The 18,837-nt window shown below is 31.9% G+C and overlaps 2 protein-coding genes across 2 annotated transcripts; both read left to right on the top strand.

Annotated features, from left to right (window-relative positions):
• The first annotated feature begins 2,360 nt into the window (after positions 1-2,360).
• Positions 2,361-4,506, top strand: LOC117921253 (macrophage migration inhibitory factor homolog). The gene is made up of 3 exons (XM_034839095.1): positions 2,361-2,569; positions 3,631-3,831; positions 4,148-4,506. Exons 1-3 carry the CDS (start codon positions 2,459-2,461, stop codon positions 4,181-4,183), a joined length of 348 nt encoding a protein of 115 aa, XP_034694986.1. The 5' UTR covers positions 2,361-2,458; the 3' UTR covers positions 4,184-4,506.
• Positions 4,507-13,458: 8,952 nt separating this feature from the next.
• On the top strand, positions 13,459-15,551 carry LOC117921159 (PRA1 family protein B4). The gene is made up of 2 exons (XM_034838966.1): positions 13,459-14,278; positions 14,899-15,551. Exon 1 carries the CDS (start codon positions 13,594-13,596, stop codon positions 14,239-14,241), a length of 648 nt encoding a protein of 215 aa, XP_034694857.1. The 5' UTR covers positions 13,459-13,593; the 3' UTR covers positions 14,242-14,278; positions 14,899-15,551.
• The last annotated feature ends 3,286 nt before the right edge of the window (positions 15,552-18,837 follow it).

The following is an 18,837-nucleotide window of genomic DNA, read 5'->3' as shown; positions in this document are numbered from 1 at the left end:
TACTTTGAGACAATATGTCCTTTTAGGTGATCCTAAGGATATATGATCATGAAATCTGTGACGTCACAATAATTATTTTAATGAAATTTGACATATACTTTTAGCGAGTTAAAGTGTGTCATTTAATCACATAATAGGAGAATATGTAACTAAAGGATGATAGAGACAATGTTGAGAAATTGATAGCTTTTACCTTATTAGATTATGGACATCAATTCATGGGGAGACTATACACAGTGAATAGTAGGTTGCGAACTCAAACACTTAGTGTTTCATTGTAATATACATAAAGTACTGAAGTGTAGTTAACTCTTTGTATTAGGATGTTGAGTCAACTTCAAAATTGAATTATGAGAGAACTAATATCATCCTATGAGTCTTAGAGGTTGATCAAGCTCATACCTTGATGACACAATTTATGAGGATTAGATTGGTTCTTGGTTTACTTATGTGCAAAAAAGGTGTTTTGTTAATCACACAAGGTTATACAAAGGTAAGTGAATGATATCTCTAGACTATACTTGATTAATTAGTGTCCAATTGAACTAATTAATCAATTAAGCCACTTAAGCCCAATAAGAAGTACATAAATACTTTCTTAGAGGTTAAGACTTCAGTTTTGGTTTCCTATCTACTTAGAAAGAGAGAGAGAACCCTAACTTCCACTCTCTATGAGATTTATACTGTCTCGATGCCTAGACTCAAAGAGGAGTCATTAGGGTGAAAAACCACTGTGTTTATGAGATCTTTTGGAGTTTTGGATCTTTTTACACTATTAGGAATTGATATAGGAACATCTAAATCACAAGTATGACACTAATCTCTAAAAATGTGGTCCTATTATGTTTCTATTGTGATAAGATCTAGAGAGCCTATGATAGAATTTTATGCATCCTAATGATCTTGGGTATGAGAATGAAGTAATTTGAGGTTCCCTACAAGTCTAAGGTGATGTTTTTCTTTTTTTCTTAAAATTCTAAATAGAACTTAAAACAATATAATGGTTATTAGTGTTAAGTATTAAGTTATTTGTTTTTTTTAAATATTTTATTTCTATTAAGTATTAAGAGAAAAAAAAAAACTAACACGTTACTTTTAGCATTTAAAAAAAAACTAAATATTTTGACATTTTCTATTTAGTAAAAAAAATTTAAAAATAAGTAATAAGTTAACAAAAATTGAAAAAATAAACAATCTAAAATTTGAAAGCAAGTTGCTTTCAACAAAAAGTTAAAAAAATAAACAACACATAAGCTAAAAGCTTAAGGAAGAGTATTTTCCATGACATACTAGAATGCTTAGGCTTTGTTAGATGTCATAAGTATTATTCAATTTCATTTCTAGTGAGATGGGGTTCTATTTTAGCTAGGAGCTACTTATTCATTCATTTTTGCATCATTTGTCGATTTGTTAGACTTACCTATTGGTTCGTTGGAATTTGATAGGTTTGTTTCCACTTTAGTTGGGAAGTCATTTTGTAGGGAATACCTTGGATTTCTCCATTCCTATCTTTGGACTAGTGAGGGTACATGCTTAGTAGTCATTAGATATGTTTAAAGTAATAAAAAGAGATTTTATTTAATAGTGAAAAAGTTAAGACAAAATGACTTCAAAAAGAAATTAAAAATTTTGACAAAGTGAATGACATATCAACATGCCTATCGGCACAACTTATTAACATGGCCCACCAAGATGGCCCCTAGCATGGCACACCGACACGATTGGCCCATGAGCTCATGAGCTGTGTTGGGTCAACTATTTGGATTACATGGGTTTGCATAACACAACACAATTTTTAAATAGGTTTTGTCAACCCGTAAAGGCCCGCTCCCATTTGGCACCTTTAGGTTGTACAAAAACATTTTCAATCTTCTAACTTAAATATAGAAAATATGGCACAAAAAATATGGCTCATGTAAGTTTTTGCTATACATTCTATTTTACGTAGTAGGTAGTTATGAAAAAATATAACATAATTCAAATATTAAATATAAGGCATAGAAGAACAAGATATTTTTGGAAATGATAAAATAATATAAAACTTTGTAGTGCATCTATGAATGATGCGTTGAAAGAATATTTTTGGTTCGGAGTGGGTTAAGGTGTCGTATTGATAAGGCGTTATAAATAAAATGAAAAATAAAGAAGAAATAGAGTTATAAAAGAATTTTGAGTTATAAAAAAAATCAAAATTAAATTTAATATTTAATTATTTACTAGAAAAATAAAAATTATCATGGATAATTGTGTGTTCAAAAACAATAACCATATATTTATAACATATTTTATATTTCCTCAGTCTTCTTTCCGAGGTGTTAACAAATATACCTAGAGGGCATTTTGGGCAAAAAGATTCAATCCCAAGGGAACCGCTATAGGTGGACAGGAGAAAGAGAGAGACAAGGGTAGCAACTAGGGTTTTGCAGAGCAGAGCAGAACAAAGAGTGATAGAGCGAAGATGCCTTGCCTGAACCTGTCCACTAACGTGAGCCTGGACGGCGTAGACACCTCTTCCATCCTCTCTGAGGCCACCTCTACCGTTGCCAAGATCATTGGCAAACCTGAAGCTGTAACCTCTATCTTCCTTTCTTTTCACATCCACTTTCTTATGCTTTACATGTTTTTAATCTCAGATTTTTCACTAACTTGATTTTTTCTATCGTCCTTTTGCTTGCTCCCCAAAAGCGTTGGGAGATGGAGTGACTAAGATTTTTAGATTTTCTTTTCACTGTTTGGGATACAGAAAATAGAAATGCTTACCTACATGAAGCCGACAAATTATCTGGATTCTTTGAGACTCTTCTTCGGAACCAAGACTCTACAAAATTTGTGATGTTTAAAGTTTTAATATCTTTTATTTTCTTCGGTTTTCTCCGCAAACGCTTGACCTAATCGATGCCCCAATATTTGTCTGGATGGATAGCTAAATTTGGATGTATTTTGCTTAGAATATATTTCTATTACCTATAATCTTGATGCAAAGTTTGTGATTACCCTGATTTATATCTAACATTTTTTGTTATTTAGAGCGCATTGAATTTGCTGAAAGGGAGTTTGATGATGGAAATCTACCTAAATGTTCATGCTTTGTTGGTTTTTCTTTCTTGCTAGTGAAGAGCGATCCAAACCCGGAGTAGTTGGTTCTTAGTTTATAATGGAGCTTGCCTATGTCTGTGCATCAAACTCGGAGACAATGTAGATAAAACTCTTGTAATTCTGGCATTTCTTGAAATTGCAAAACTGATTCATAGGGGCAATCTCAGTGAATTGGAGATAGCTCCAATTTTCTTTTATGGTCCCACTGTAGATGATTTTTTTTTTCCTCTCCCATGTGTAAAGTTGATTAAGCCATACCATCCCAACCGAAGACCAGTTGTGTGTCAATTATTTAACTGGAAAATTAGTTCCCTGGCAGCCAAACACCATTGTGTTTGTTTAGACTAAAACCTAAAACCACGAATTCCTCCAGTGTGGGTAATAGCATTTGTATTTAGCTCCTATTATTTTTTTTCCTTTTCTTATTTTTCTTAACAAATGAAAGGAAGTGTATGTGGTTGTTAGCTTAATATTTTTATATTTTTTAAAATTACAATTATTAGTTTTTAACTGTTTTGTGATGCCAATATGCAGTATGTGATGATTGTGTTGAAGGGTTCAGTACCGATTGCTTTTGGTGGGACTGAGCAGCCAGCAGCCTATGGCGAATTGGTTTCCATTGGTGGCCTTAACCCTGGTACCAATAAGGAACTGAGTGCTGCAATTTCTGCAATTCTTGAGACTAAATTGTCAGTGCCGAAGTCACGCTTCTTCCTCAAATTCTATGACTCCAAGGCAAGTGATCTCTCAACCTTTGGAGTCATTGTAAAGATGGGTCATTGCCATGCACATGTTTCATCTCATTGCATTCTTCCTGTTTGTTTAGGCCCATCAAAGTCAAGAATATGCACAGTGTTTGCATGCTTTACATCAGCACTAGATCATGTAAATAAACCTTTACTGTTTGAAACCATCATAAGAAGTCTTATTAGCTTTTAAATCTCTTGAGAATCCTTTTGAACTGAATTTTTCTCCAGCTGTTTCTATAGTAGGAGTCATTTCATGCTATTGCTGCCACCTTGATGATACTGATGCTGCTTCTTTTGCACAGGGTTCCAACTTTGGATGGAATGGGTCCACCTTCTAAATCATGCATAAAGCATGCAAACTATGTATCCGATGATTTGGTATAATAAGATCCAATGCGTGGTTCCAACTGGATCTTATGCATTGGGGAACTATATATCTGGTGATTTGGTATAATAACTACTTTGGTAATTGAGAAGGTCATTGTATCTTCTGTTATGATTAAGTGCTAAGAGATGTGTCTTCTTGTATGCCTGCTTTGTGGCAATGCTGACTAGCTGTGAACTTCTTTTGGAACTTTTAGTTTTCAAGAGAAATCAAGGTAACTTCTGGACTGAGTTACATGATGCTGGTCAAATGATATGGAGGTAGTCCTGCTGCAAATTTCAGGTTTGGATTAAAATGACCTTATGTTAATGGCATGCTGTTGTGGTCTTTTCTTTAACACAGTCTATTGTGGGAAATGACAACCACCAGATGCAAAACATGGATGAAGGTTCTTGATTAAGATTAGATGATGGGAAAATGAATTCATCAAATGCGTAAAAGCAAAATGGTATTTCATTTTGGGTGATTTTCATCTGAGCTGCCGGGTTACTTATGAAACTAGGACGCTGTCATGGCATCCAAAATCGCAGGGCATTAGAATTTCTTTCCCTGAACTAGTATATATTGTTGTTCCCCTTTGTCTTCGCAAGTTCACTCTTTATTGCCTGGGTGATGTTCAGCTGCTCAGTGGAATATGTTCAGACAGTAGACATCATATGCATCCTGTGAGGGATGAAGTCTAGGGTGTGTACCCCAAACCTAAAGGTTCCTTCCTCAATAGCTTAATTATGCAACCCATCCACTGTAGGGCACTTGCTGTTCGGAATTGAAATGTGTGCCTCTTAAGCGATTATGGAAGTAGATGATGGAGGCTGGTTTTCGCGGTCGTTCCCTGACATGAGTGACAACTTGGACCCCCCTTGGCGGTATCAGCAAAATAGTGTAGTCTAATATCTTCTGGTTAAGGGATGACACCACTAGCTCAGCATTCGGATATTCACAATTGAATTCTGCGCAGTTTACCCTTGTTTAGCTTGAATTCAAATCTTCCGGAATGTTCTATTGCGAGGCAAGCAAGCAGGTGATGCGTGTTGACTTTATGGATGGGAAATAAGGTAAACAATACGGGGGACAGTAGGGGAAGAGTCTTTTGTTGGGGCTTTTGAAGAAAAATATAATATTATGATCATCAATTTAATGGTATTTTATATTATTATTAAAAATTAGATAAATTTTAAATATTAATTATAAAAATGTATTAAATTAAACAACCATGGTACTAAAAACACTTACAAAAAGTTTTAGATTTCATATAAAAAAAACTATCATGATTTTTTAAAGGAAAATTTCAAAAGAATTAAAAAAAATTATTAGAAATTTTCAACAATTTAATTATTTCGTAGTAAAAACTTTTAAGATATTTTTCAAATTGAATAGGTGTACACCTTTATGTCTTATTGTCTTACCATTTATATCTTAATCTCATTTTTGTGCTTACCATATTTTCTTATGTGCTTTTAAAAGTGGAGATTGCTTACCATATTTTCTTATGTACTTTTAAAAGTGGAGATTGCTTAAGGGCTTGTTTGGCCATGTTTTCTAAAATTATTTTTTTATTTTTTAACTTAAAAATAGTTTTTAAAAACAAGTTTTAGAAAACAAAAAACATGGTCAAACATATTGATATTATCTTTCTGTTTTTAAAAACCTATGAAAACAACTTTTACTTATTTTCTAAATATTGTTATTTATTTTACTTCATATTTTAAAATTGTTTTAAGAGAACAACAATCAAACACTATTAGAAAATTTTAAAAATAGTTTTTTGTTTTTAAAATAAAAAACTATTTTTAAATCACACGATCAAAATAAACTCTAAGATTTTCATAAATATCAAATCAATACCTTAATTTTTTTTCAATAACTAAAATATAAGGTAATTGAAAGTAAAGTATTTTACTTATGTTTCATATAAAATAAACCATTAAAACACTAGTAACTTAATATTTAGATTTTGACAGATTCATCTTATATTCTTACATTCAAGTAAAAACATAAATAGTTAATAAGATTTTAATAAGTATTATTTTTTATAATACAGTTAAATCAACCATTAAAAAAAAAACAAGTATAAAAAGGAAAAAGATTAAATGAACAAGAAAAAATAAGTTTGAATAATATTGATAAGATTTTATTTTATTTTTTAATTTTGGTTTAATCTTAATATATTATTAGTAATTAATAGCAAATGTTATTTTTTTGGTAATAATATTTAGTTACAATTATTTTTTATTTTTTAAAATTAAATTTATATTTTTTAGAGGAGGCAAATTATTCATTTTGGTTTTTAATTTCCCAAAAAAAATTTACACGTATGGTAATTTTTTTTATTTGGAAAATTGAGGGGGACATGTGCCCCGCGGTTCCATCATTGACAGTTGTATTTGATAAAACTTAATAATTTTTATTTAATTATTTAAAAATTTAAATTGATGTTAAGTTAAATTATATTTAAATTATTCCATTAAAATTTATTATTTAATTCTTGTTTTAAATATTAAAGTTATTGATAAAATTAACTTAATCCTTATTCTAAATCTCAAATTGACATGTTTACCCTCATGAAATATAATTAATATTTATTATTTACCTTATTAATATAAAGTAATAAATTTATTTTTTTAAATGCATATTAAAGTATTATAAATACCTAAACTTTTATAAAATAATTACAAAATATTTATTATAAAAGATGAAATAATATTTAACTACTAAATAAATACACAACAAATTATTTTAAAATTTAATTCTAAATATTTTAAAATTAATATTAAAAATCAAACAATATTTATATTGCAATTAATAATAAATAAAAAAAATGTAAACTCTTGATGAAGTTGTGGCCGATAGTAATATTGATATTGAAGCTAAGAAGAGTTCAAACAATAATAGAAGTGAAGTAATAGTTGAGATTAAAAGGTAAAATGAATATGTAAATTTAAGAATAAGTGAATTAAAAGTTATTTTTTATTTTAAATTATATAATTAAGTTAATTTATCAAATATATTTAATTCATTGAATAATTTAAATTAAATTATTAAGTAATTCTAAATTATTAAGTTGTTATGTCAAACATCCACTTACAAGCCGTTGGACGGGTAAGTTGATCCGGGCTTAGCATGCTTAACCATTTAAGCAACCTGAGAGACCCTTTTCAGTCGTACAAGTAAGTTCCAAACGCGTCTTCCATACGAGTTTTCGAGAGTTCTACGACGACTTCCTATTAGTAGCCGCATGAAGGCTGGAACCGGAAGAGCATCGACTGTGGTGGTGAACCAGCCGCATCCTGCGTTTTTTTATAATGGACGGTAGTTTTAAAAAACGATTTATAAAATCGGATTAAATATGTGTAATAGCGGACCAGCCCCATCCTGGGGTGTTTGACAATTCTTCGATAGTTTTAAAAATAATTTATAAAATATGGTGGTGAAAAAAATATTTTCAAAACTGACCTAGTTTTGATGGATTACCAAAAAAGGTGTTACGTAATTCAATTAAAATGAAAATCATCTTTTAAAAATATATTTCTTTTAAATATAAGCCGGAATTGTTGATTAAAGAGTTGAATTCTAAAAATTCTTTAAAAAAGACTCACTAAAATCGTTTATTTAAGGGATGATTTATAAAAATAGAAAAGGAGATATTTCTAAAAATAAAAAATAAAACTAAAATCGTGTCATGATTTCTAAAATTTTTTAAGAATTTTTAAAAAGTTTTTGGAACAATTTAAATATAATATAATATAATTTCAAAAAATATTAATATAATTGTTTTTTGAAAAAAATTAGAATTTCATTTATTCTTATATTTTAAATTGATTGAAAATAGTTGTCATCCAATTAAAAGTTATTACTTAAAAAATATTAAAAAGTAATATAAAAGTGAAATGAACAGTGAAAGAAAGCAATAGATAAAGTTTAAAAATTAAAATATTTATTATTTATCAAATAAATAAATAAAAATTGGATCAGTTTCTATTTATAATATAATTACTTAAATTAATTTTTGAGATAAAATTCCAAATAAAGACCACAATATTTTTTTTAAAGATAAAATGATAAACATAATTTTTACTTTTATAAATATTATAATAGTAAATCACATTCCTTACTTTATTTCTCTAAGTCCTTCTTTTTTATCCCTATGTATGCTTGGGTAATGAATTGGGGAATCAAAGTATCATCCTCCAAGTAGGACAAGGCTTCCCATTGATACCTGGTTCGGCTCTCACGAGAACATCGCCACCATTTGTATTGCATCCATCGTTATTATTCTCTCAATTCGTTTAATAGAGACCGTAAGTATACGGACTTAGAAGGGTGTCATGACTTTTCACCATACCTTCTCAATAGGTAACCTAACCTCCGAATCTAGACTCAGTTTTTGCAGACACGTCTTTTCCAAATAAAGAGTCACATAGTGTTTTCTTTTTTATTTTATTTTTCATTTTAAAAATAAACAAAAATCAATGACAACTTAAACTTTTTTTTTAAAAAAAAAAAAATCAAATTTTCACAATAAAAAGTGAATCCCATTGTTTCGAGTGGGGACACACGTGAAAAATGCGGATTTACAAATATTTAGGTGAAAAACAAATTATTTTTCAAGACAAAAAAAATGAGAAGGTTAGATTATAAATATGAGATTTTATCATTTTTATCAATTAATTCTTTTACAAATTAGTTTTTTAAACTATAGTGCAGTTATCAAAATTTTCATTTTTTATTTTTTTATTTATTTTCTCTTTACATCTATGTTGTAGATCTCCCTAACATCTACCACCCAACTACCTCAAATCTATTAGCTTAACAAAAATCATCCACCACGAAAACCACCATCAATGGCAACTTCGTCTCCTCATCTCCCTCCCCGCCACTTGGATCTTCTTCTACCTCTTCTGCCTCTCTGATCCCTTCTCTTTGTTTCACTTTCTTCAACGTGAGACCCTTGACATCCTCATCATCCTCAACGTCGTCGTTGTTTTCCTCACCAACATGATAGCATACAAAAAAAAGCATGGTGGTAGCATACAAAAAATTAAGCATGGTAGCATATAGAAAAATGCATGGTAGCATATAAAAAATTAATCATGAAAGGGATAGATGGCTGATATGGAATCATACAAAAAATTAAGTATGAAAGGGATACTTGGTTGCAGATGGCTAATGTGGTTGCATGACTATATAGAAAATTAATATGTTGAGAAATTTTTTTAACTAAACACCCCTATCTTTCATCTCTTATTTATAGCCTCATTTCTTCAAAGAGGTAGGCTACAACAATACCTTCCTTTTTCTTTCCATAGCAAGACAAATAAGGTTACCTCCTTTTACTCATATACAAACCTACTATTTTATGATTGCCCATTCATATTATACACATGGTTCTTGCTTTTTCCCTATCATTTTTGTGAAACCAAGGTTTGGTTAATCTTGGTATTGATAATAACAAAATAAGGTTTGGAACTAATGATTATATTTCAAATGTGATTAGGTAAGAAGATTTCTAAAATGGCGATCACAAAGACAAAATCAAGCCAAAGGGAAATCCATAAGAAAAAGAAGACCTCAAAGAGAAGTATTTTCCAAGACCTAAGTTTTATAGGATTTCTTTGTAAGGTTGTTGGTGCACTAGGTTTTTCATGCATTACATTATTTATGGATCAAACTCATACAAGAGTTATTTTGTTTTAAATCTTTTAAAATTAAATGATTTCATGTTTTCAACTAAAACCTTATGTCAAATGTTTTTCAAACTTGTTTAAAAGGTTTTAAGTGGAAAAAGATGGTTGTTGAGCCAAAAATGACTCAATCAGTTGAATTAGATGAGGAATCGGTCGACCTATTTAGTTCAACCGATCGAGGGGTGCAAAACATTCTCTTTCTTTTATAACACTTGTTCAACCGATTGAGGTTGAACCTCAACCGGTTGAGAGGCGGTTAAGGGATAGTTGACGTCCAACGGTCACCTGTCATGCATTAAATACTAACGGTTAGTGAACCGATAGAGCCAAAGCTCGATCAGACGAACCTCCAACAACTAGTTTGACATTTTTCCTCTATAAAAATGCTCTTATTTTCATTGTTTTAAGAGTTTAACATTTCTAAACATTTCTTGAATATATTTGAGCATTAGGAGAGTGTTTTTGAGTGAATCATTGTTCTAAAACTTACATATTATTAGTGCACCATTCAATCTTAGTTTTCTTGTATCATTTGAGCTTTAAGTTTTGTACTAGAATTTTGTGAGATTATTTTTATCTTTATTTGTAAATCTTTGAGATGAAGAATCTAAGTGTGAGGTATCACTTAAGGGGTTATTCAATAGTGAGGTATCTTTTGAAGATTGTAAAAGATGCATGGAGTCAAAAGTCCAAGAAGGTGTATTGAAACCATAATCCAATTGTATTGCTTGAAAGTTTTGGTTTGAAAGTCTTGAATTAGTAAAACCTCAAGCTTGGATTGAAGCTAAAGGAGAGTGGATGTAAGCTGGGTTGTTTTAAACCACTATAAAAATCTTGCGTTTATATTCTCTTTTCCCTACTTTTTTTTTTTTACTTTATATTTAATTGTCCTTATATTGTTTTATTATATATTTGTATATAATTGTCTTTTATATTCACATAATTTAAATTTACAAAAAAAAAAAAAAAACCATCACTTTATTCACCCCCCACCCGGGTGATTACCTTAAGTTAAATTAGCTCAATTTTTCTAACAATTTTCTTGCATCAAAAGCCTCAACAACTTTTGTCTCATGTCCTTTTTTCCATTTTGTTACTCCATTCATCTCCATTTTGTTTTTAATATTCTTTTTAACTTACTCAACTGTTTGTTTAATTCAATACACTCTTTTTTAAAATCATTTCCTTCAACTCTTATATTTCATTAATTTTCACTTGGCATTCATTAATTAAATTTAGTATTGTATTTGTGTCTTCATTTGATATTTACTCGTTTGAAAGTATACCTTAACTCATTAAAATTATCTCTCATGTATGGTTTCAAGAAAAATAATACCATTATTGATGCTTCACTATTTTCCCTCGATGTTCTTTTACTTATAGACACTAAATTTCTCAAGCTATAATTTTAAATGGAATCTTAAAAGAAAAATGAATTAGTCTAGATCCATTTGGAAATCATTCCTCATATTTCTTTAATGTATTTCTCATGAACTTTTAATATTCTAAAAATGTAATTATTTTAGATGAAACCATATAGTATTCTCTAAAATTAGAGAAAATGATTAATTTGATCAAATTTACCTAATTTTTTGAATTAGTGCCATTAGTGTCTTATTTTCATAAATCTAATTGAATTTCCTTTTTGTTTATTTGTTGTTTTCATAATAGAGTGTCATCAAATTTTATCTATTTCCTTGCGATTCTGGTTTTAGCTACTCTTGTAAAGTACCAACATGAAAATGTTTCTCTGTTTGCCCAATACAATATAGCTATGTAAATCTCCTTATTTGCAACATTTATATATTTCATGGTAGTTGTGGTTTATAAGATCTTCAATTCATATGAGATTGTCAAAATTGAAGATGATGAAATATATCTCCTTATTTTGAGTCATGTTAAGTTCTTGAGTGGAATAGTATTTGCAACTTTGTTAATCTTGATCCTAATCCCATATTTTGGATCGTTCCTCCTTGTCATATAGACCATGTTCTGAGTGAAGATAGCATGCTATTAGGATAAAACATTTTATAACTTTGACATGTTCAAAATCAAGAATCAAAACACCACTAGTAGGGAATGAGGACAAAAGGAGCAATTACCTTCAGTTTAGGGTTTGTTGAGTTGGTTTGGCCCATTGGAGTAGTAAATATTTTGGGGTGTTGTAGTTTTTAAAGTGATGTTGTCCTATACTCTCGTTAATAGTGATGTTTTAGTATTAGTAAGTTATTTTGAGAAAACGTAGTGTTTTTTTTTTCTCTATACATTGGTAATCATTCTTTCCCTTATCCATATCAAAAGATCAAATGGCCATAAGTTTATGACATGTTTCATTGCAAACATGGTTTTATATAATAACATTATGAAATAAATTAATAAAATATATTTTCTACATGGTGTTTAGATAGGCCTCCCAACTATCCCTTCAAAATATATTATTATTATTATCTTATTCCTAAAAAAACCTCCAAAAGAAAAAAAGTTGTTAAAATAATTAAATCACTTGAATTAAACAACTAAAATTTAGGAATTTAATAATAGTCTTCTACCTTTACCCATAAATAAAGGTGACTTCTCTTGAGAAAGGGAGAGAAAATTAGAGATGGGAAAATCCAGATCTTAGAAAATTCGAAAGAAAAATCTAAGGGACAAAATCCAGAAGAGATTAGAAAAATCCTACGAGAAAAACTTTATACGGGAAATGAGGTAAAATCTCTTTACAAGTTTGATAAATGATAGAAGTGTTACACGTGTTTTTCACCATTCAACAAGTTCATTTAAAAAAAAAGTCATTTTAGGTCATCGATTAATCCTCAAATCTAAGGAAATAATTTTGCCATCTTATTATTTTCTTTTTTACTTCAGTAGTTTATGCTACCGTCCTGTTGAAATACCTGCCTCTGATGGAATTAGATGCTGCTGTAGGCTGATTTTCGTGGCTGTTGCCATGACATAGGTCACAACTTGGGGCTGTCGTGCTGTTATCAGCAAAATAGTGCAGGCCGTCTTCTTGTCAAGGGATGACTCAAGCTCAGAATTCTACATCTCCAGATTTTTAATCAAATATTACACCATCTATGTTTCTTTTCATGGAAAAAACTTGTTGAAACTTCTTTTGCGAGGTAAGCACGCACACGATGCGTGTTAATTTTTCTATCGAGGGGAATAAGGTAAACAATACAAATCATACGGCGGGTAAGTTGGTCCGGGCGTGGCTTGCTTGCTCATTAAGCAACCTGAGTGCCCTTTATCGGTCCTCCAAATAATCCAAACGCGTTTCTTACATACGATATAGGAACGAGGTTTGAAGAGTTATATGACGACTTCCCATAGTGTTATTAAAACCATTTAGGAAAATGAATTTAAAAATAGAATAAAATAAATTCCTAATTTTAATAGCCGCATGAAGGCTGGTCAGAAGGGAAAATACAAGTGGTACAAGGTTTATAATTGCGTAGTTAAATCCAATCAAGTATGGTGCAGGGGTGGACCGGCCCCACCTTGGTCCATCGTGGTGTATTGCCCTCTCTCACCTAAAGTCGGTGGAATTGTGAGGAAACAACGCAATACATTCTTTCTCCCTACATCCACGCTATAGATATCCCCAAAGATCTGTCACCCACCCCCCTCAAATCCAGTCTTGCCTAACACAAATCGTCGACCTCCAAAACCCCCATCGATGGCGACTTCGTCTCCTCCAATTCTCCCCATTTCCAACCCAGAAACCACCGCCACATCCGTTCAATCGCAGCCTCCGGTCGCCACACCCGCTGTCCGCTTATTTATCACCCACATCACCGATTCCGTCCGCAACGGCTTCGCTCAGCGCCGCCCCTGGTCCGAGCTCGTCGACCGCACCGCTTTCTCCCGCCCCGAGTCCTTCTCCGAGGCCGCCCTCCGCGTACGCAAGAACTACACCTACTTCCGCGTCAACTACCTCTCCCTCATCGCCCTTACCCTTGCCTTCTCTCTCCTCACCAACCCTTTCTCTCTCCTCCTCCTCCTTTCTCTCCTCGCCGCCTGGCTCTTCCTCTACCTCTTCCGCCCCTCCGATCCTCCTCTCGTCCTCTTCGGCCGCACTTTCTCCGACCGCGAGACCCTTGGCATCCTCGTTGTCCTCAGCGTCGTCGTCATTTTCCTCACCAGCGTCGGATCCGTTCTCATCTCCGCTCTCATGGTCGGTGCGGCCATCGTTTGCGCTCACGGCGCATTTAGAGTTCCCGACGATCTCTTCCTCGACGAGCAAGATCCCGCCGCTACTGGATTCTTGTCATTTCTAGGCGCTACCCCCTCCAATGTCGCTCCTGTAGTCACCGGACGCGTTTGAGGGTTACAACCATCCATCCCGACGGCGATTGTTAGGGGTAATTTTGTGATTGCTTGTTTAACTTTCGATCAAATTTTATTGTTCCGTAGAAAAAAAATTGAATAATCGAAATTTTCGTCATATAAATATATATAGGTTGGATATTGATGCGAAAATGTACGGATATATTCTCCTTTCCCTTGTTTTGAACATCTGGTGATGGATCTTTCAGGTCCATCGTACTTACCCTGTAATTTTCTTTATGATTGATTATATTTGTTAATTTGTTCTTCCATTCATTTGTGAAGATCTAATTTTACTTCGATTCTCTGGGGAATGCATATTTTCTTCTATCTTTTAGAAATTTGTATTCCGTAGAATGGTTTTGCTAGGGTTTTATCTCAGATCTGCATTCAACACAAAAGTCCTAGCGTTTCCATTGAGGCTACAAAATGAAAATGGCCTAATTTATCATTTATTTTCTTTAACGTATGCCCAATTTATTGATGCGCCTGCTTCAATGATATACCTGTTTTCATTTTGATGACGCAACAAATTGGCTTCCTTTTCTGCTGGTTGCAAGTAATTTGCAATATCATCCAGGGTCATGTGCTGTTAAGGGATCTTTCAGGATACTCATGTCGATTGTTATAGTGATCATTTTTGCTCTCTTGACAGATACGTTGAAGAGCAAGCTGTTCATAGGATTAGAATCAGATGACGGACGGGGAGATTTGCTCATTGAATGTAATTTGTATAAGACATTACCAGTCAAGGAAAAGCAAGAATTATATATGAACAGACAGTAAGATTAGTTGATGAATTAAATTTAAGTGTTGCTAAATGATGGTGTTTTTAATTGAGGAGAAAAATATTGGCATGTAGTTAGGGTGATTGCTGCAAAGTCTATAGGAGTTATAAAATGCGCGTTTCCATTGCCCTTGGGTTAAGCATTTTGTTTTGATCTGTTTGTTAGCAATCAATGATAGATGTAATGAAATAAGGCAAAGTATGGGTGTCCAGTTGGTTTGGGTGAATGCCTCGATGTGTGGTAGACGCACAAGCTCTTGGGTTTGATTCATGTTGCTGGCTGCATGGCTTGAATTACAAGGTGTTGGTTGTGGTGGCCACAAACAGTACCCCAAGGGTTTGGATTCCTATAGAGAGTCCAAAGGGCTCAGCCATGGAAGGGATTTGTAGGTATAAGATTTGTATGCACTGTCAAATAATTGAGCCTCTCGATTCCTTAATGTTGGTGGGAGGGAGGTTTAAAACTGTAATATGGAATGTGCTTTTCTCCATCACCATTCAAGAAGTGTTTCTTGGATTTATTATGAGGTATTTCTTTCTGGGCGGGCCGGTTCAGCAGTAAAGTGTTTGAATGTGTTACCCAAGCTTTAAATGGGGAAGCACTCGGAGCAATTTTGGAGCCGGCATTGAGCCCAATGGATCCGTAAATCATATTTTTTACTTGCTAGCAAACCTTTTTGGAAAAGTTTTATCCCACGGTGTAGTAGGGATAATCATACCTCTATTTTTGGGATGTAATATGTTTGAAAATATGATTCCATTATTCATATCCAATTTCCAAAATTTTCAAGTCCTGTTTCATGGGGATGAGGACCGGAATGGGGTGCAAGGCAGAAGCAAGAATTGAGGAGCCGGTCACTAGGGCCACCCAGGTGGATCCGAATCTGGGCAGGCACTTTTGATCAAAGCTCCTATGAAGTTACCGAAAACACTGCCCACCTCCCACCTCTCTATTATGAAAGTATAAGGAATAGTCCAACCAAAAGGTCTTCTAGGCGTGCAATTTGGGTGAGTTGAGTGAATTTTAACAATCATTTTCAATATTTAAATTGAGGTTAGGTTAGATTTTTTCACATCGATCTCATAAAAACAATTCAAGACTAACCCAACCTTAAATTAACGTTTTTATAATATTTATAATGTTTTATATATAATAATATCAATTATTTATTTATTTATTTTGTTGCTATCTTAAAACTTTGTCTTATTATTATTTGAATTTTGATATATTTATATAGAAAAATATTTTTAAAAGCATTAGATATTGATTTTGAATTATGCAATCCAACCAAACCAAGTTTAATATGAATTTGATCAATTTGAGTTTTAAAAAATGAAATGGGATTGAACTTGAGTTGATTGTTTCTTAATTTGGATTAGGCTTGGGTTAGTCAATAACTTGACCAACATATCCAAGTGGTGATTGTGGGGGACTCCCTTCCACGTGTCTTTTTTCCAACCCGGACACCTTGACCGTCTAGCACATGCATGCAACCCATTTGGATCATTCTGTCTGGACCACTACTAGTTCCGTCTAACACTAGGCAAAAGGAGGCCCTTTTCCCCTACAGGACCAGACGACAAGGAGAAATTGGACTCTCCAAATAGATAGGATCGTCCAATCAAGCCTTTAAGACCCATTGACATGCGTGATCATTTACACCTGACATATGAACGCTTGATGGGACCTTTTCTAGCCCTCAAATCCATGTCAATTAATTCCTGTAAATAACCCTAGACCACCAATAGATTGAGGGGAGAAACGGCTGCATAGTTTTAAGTCATGGCACGTCAGCTGATGACACTTGCCAGGCACCCAAAACTGTGATGATTACCTAACTGCCTGTAAGACAATCATCATTACAACGAGAGTCAAAGTGTCTAGTCAACACTATAGTAACACTCACTTTAGCATTATAAAAACCCTCTAACGAAGCACACATGAGGTACGTGTGCACACATACGCTTACCTATTCTCTCTCACAAAGCAACTTGATCTATCCTTGTTTGACTTAGGCTTCGAAGAGGCATACCTAGATCACCCGTTTGAACATCCTTTTGTGCAGGAAATGAGTTCATCCAGACCATTACTATTGGGCGAATTCTCTGATAAGCACAAAGAAGAGAGAAAAGTCGTCTAACTTCCATTAAGTTGGACGAATTTGACTCCAATTGGCTCAGAACCAACAGTAATCCTTGTCCTATTTGTTTTGTACACTTTGAGACCTGCGAAGCACAATGGATAGTCAAGGACCACCATAGTTTTTCTCGTCCACCGCCTCAAAACTAAAACGGTAGAACATCATACGTTGACCTATCCCATTATCAAGGGATATTCTCAATTGTGAGTTGACTAGAGATTGTTATGATCAAGGCAAGACCTCACCAGAGATGTCAGAATTGGTTGTTACTAGGCTCTCTTCTTGTAGGTGAGTCCAACATGAGTCAATTTCAACCGTAATCAACTAGCCATAGTTAGGTCAATGACAACTATACTTATTATAAGCGTTGGATCCCAGAAGATGATAACTCTTTCATTCGTATCCTCGCAATCTTAATCCATCACCCATACATAACCTCGTGTTATACACTTGGTGCTGAGGTTGGAACTACTAGCTTTGAGCTAATAATTTTGTATAAATGTTATTGTGTGATCTTATATTAACTTGATCGCCAGAAAAACGTGGTTGGGAAGCTCACAATTACCCTTTTTAAGTTTTACTTGCAGGAACTTAAGGACATTTCGCACGTAGTGGAAGCTTTAGAGGAACTTAATGTTATTTTTTTACTTTAAAATTTAATTAAAAATGCTAAATTTTAAATTATTATTGAAATTAAAAAAATATACTTTAATAATAAAAACTTATATATTTAAATTTAAAGATCTAATATTACTTCAATAAAGATAATTTGATAAATATAATAAATAAATATTTTATTTATCAATTAATTAATAATCTTAAAATAATAAAATTATATGACATATAAATAAAATATAAAATTATATAATTTATTAATTTAAGTTATATCACATGTAATATTAGGGAGGGATATTTTTTTTCCATTATATAAATGTTAAATAGGTATTTTTTGTGACTTTGATGAAACTACTAAAAATTACATTTTGTAGTAGGTTTTTTCTAATTAATTTCATTAATTAATTTCAAATGTATCTTCAAGGCATATATATATATATATATATATATGTTGTGTGTACAAATACTAATCTTTTTTTTTTTTTTACGTTAAACTATAAATATATGCTTTAAAATAATAATAAAAAATCTATATATAAAAGCTTAAGAATATACTATTATTTTAATAAAAATTATTTTGTCAAAATACAAATAAATTAATATCTTAAAAATATAACAAATTAAATATCTTAAATTAATAAATTATATAATTTTATATCTTATTTAGATTTCATATAACTTTATTATTTTAAGATTATTAATTTATTGATAAATAAAATATTTATTTATTATTATATGTATCAATTTATCTTTATTGAAGTAATATTATATATTTAAGTTTAAATATATAAATTTTCATTATTAAAATATATATTTTTAATTTTAATAATAATTTATAATTTAATATTTTTAATTAAATTTTAAAATAAAAAAAAATTAACTCAAACCTCAATTGTCAATTAAGGTTTTAGTTAAAAAATGAAGTCTCAATTGACAACTGAGACTTCAGTTAAAAAATGAAACATCCGTTGACAATCAATTCAACTTAAATTTTGAAAAAAAATAATAATTATTATTTTTTGTGTATAAAACAAATGCAACGTCTGATTTA

Source organism: Vitis riparia, chromosome 8 (genome assembly GCF_004353265.1).
Source record: "Vitis riparia cultivar Riparia Gloire de Montpellier isolate 1030 chromosome 8, EGFV_Vit.rip_1.0, whole genome shotgun sequence".
Lineage (NCBI taxonomy): Eukaryota > Viridiplantae > Streptophyta > Magnoliopsida > Vitales > Vitaceae > Vitis > Vitis riparia.
This window is presented reverse-complemented; position numbering and strand designations above follow the sequence as displayed.

What these genes read in the sequence shown, in the direction of transcription:
- LOC117921253 (XM_034839095.1), top strand. Translation starts at nt 2,459, where the DNA reads ATGCCTTGCCTGAACCTGTCCACTAACGTGAGCCTGGACGGCGTAGAC. An exon ending in TCATTGGCAAACCTGAAGCT is followed by an intron (nt 2,570 to 3,630) that starts GTAACCTCTATC and finishes GCCAATATGCAG; the next exon opens with TATGTGATGATTGTGTTGAA. An exon ending in TCAAATTCTATGACTCCAAG is followed by an intron (nt 3,832 to 4,147) that starts GCAAGTGATCTC and finishes TCTTTTGCACAG; the next exon opens with GGTTCCAACTTTGGATGGAA.
- LOC117921159 (XM_034838966.1), top strand. Translation starts at nt 13,594, where the DNA reads ATGGCGACTTCGTCTCCTCCAATTCTCCCCATTTCCAACCCAGAAACC.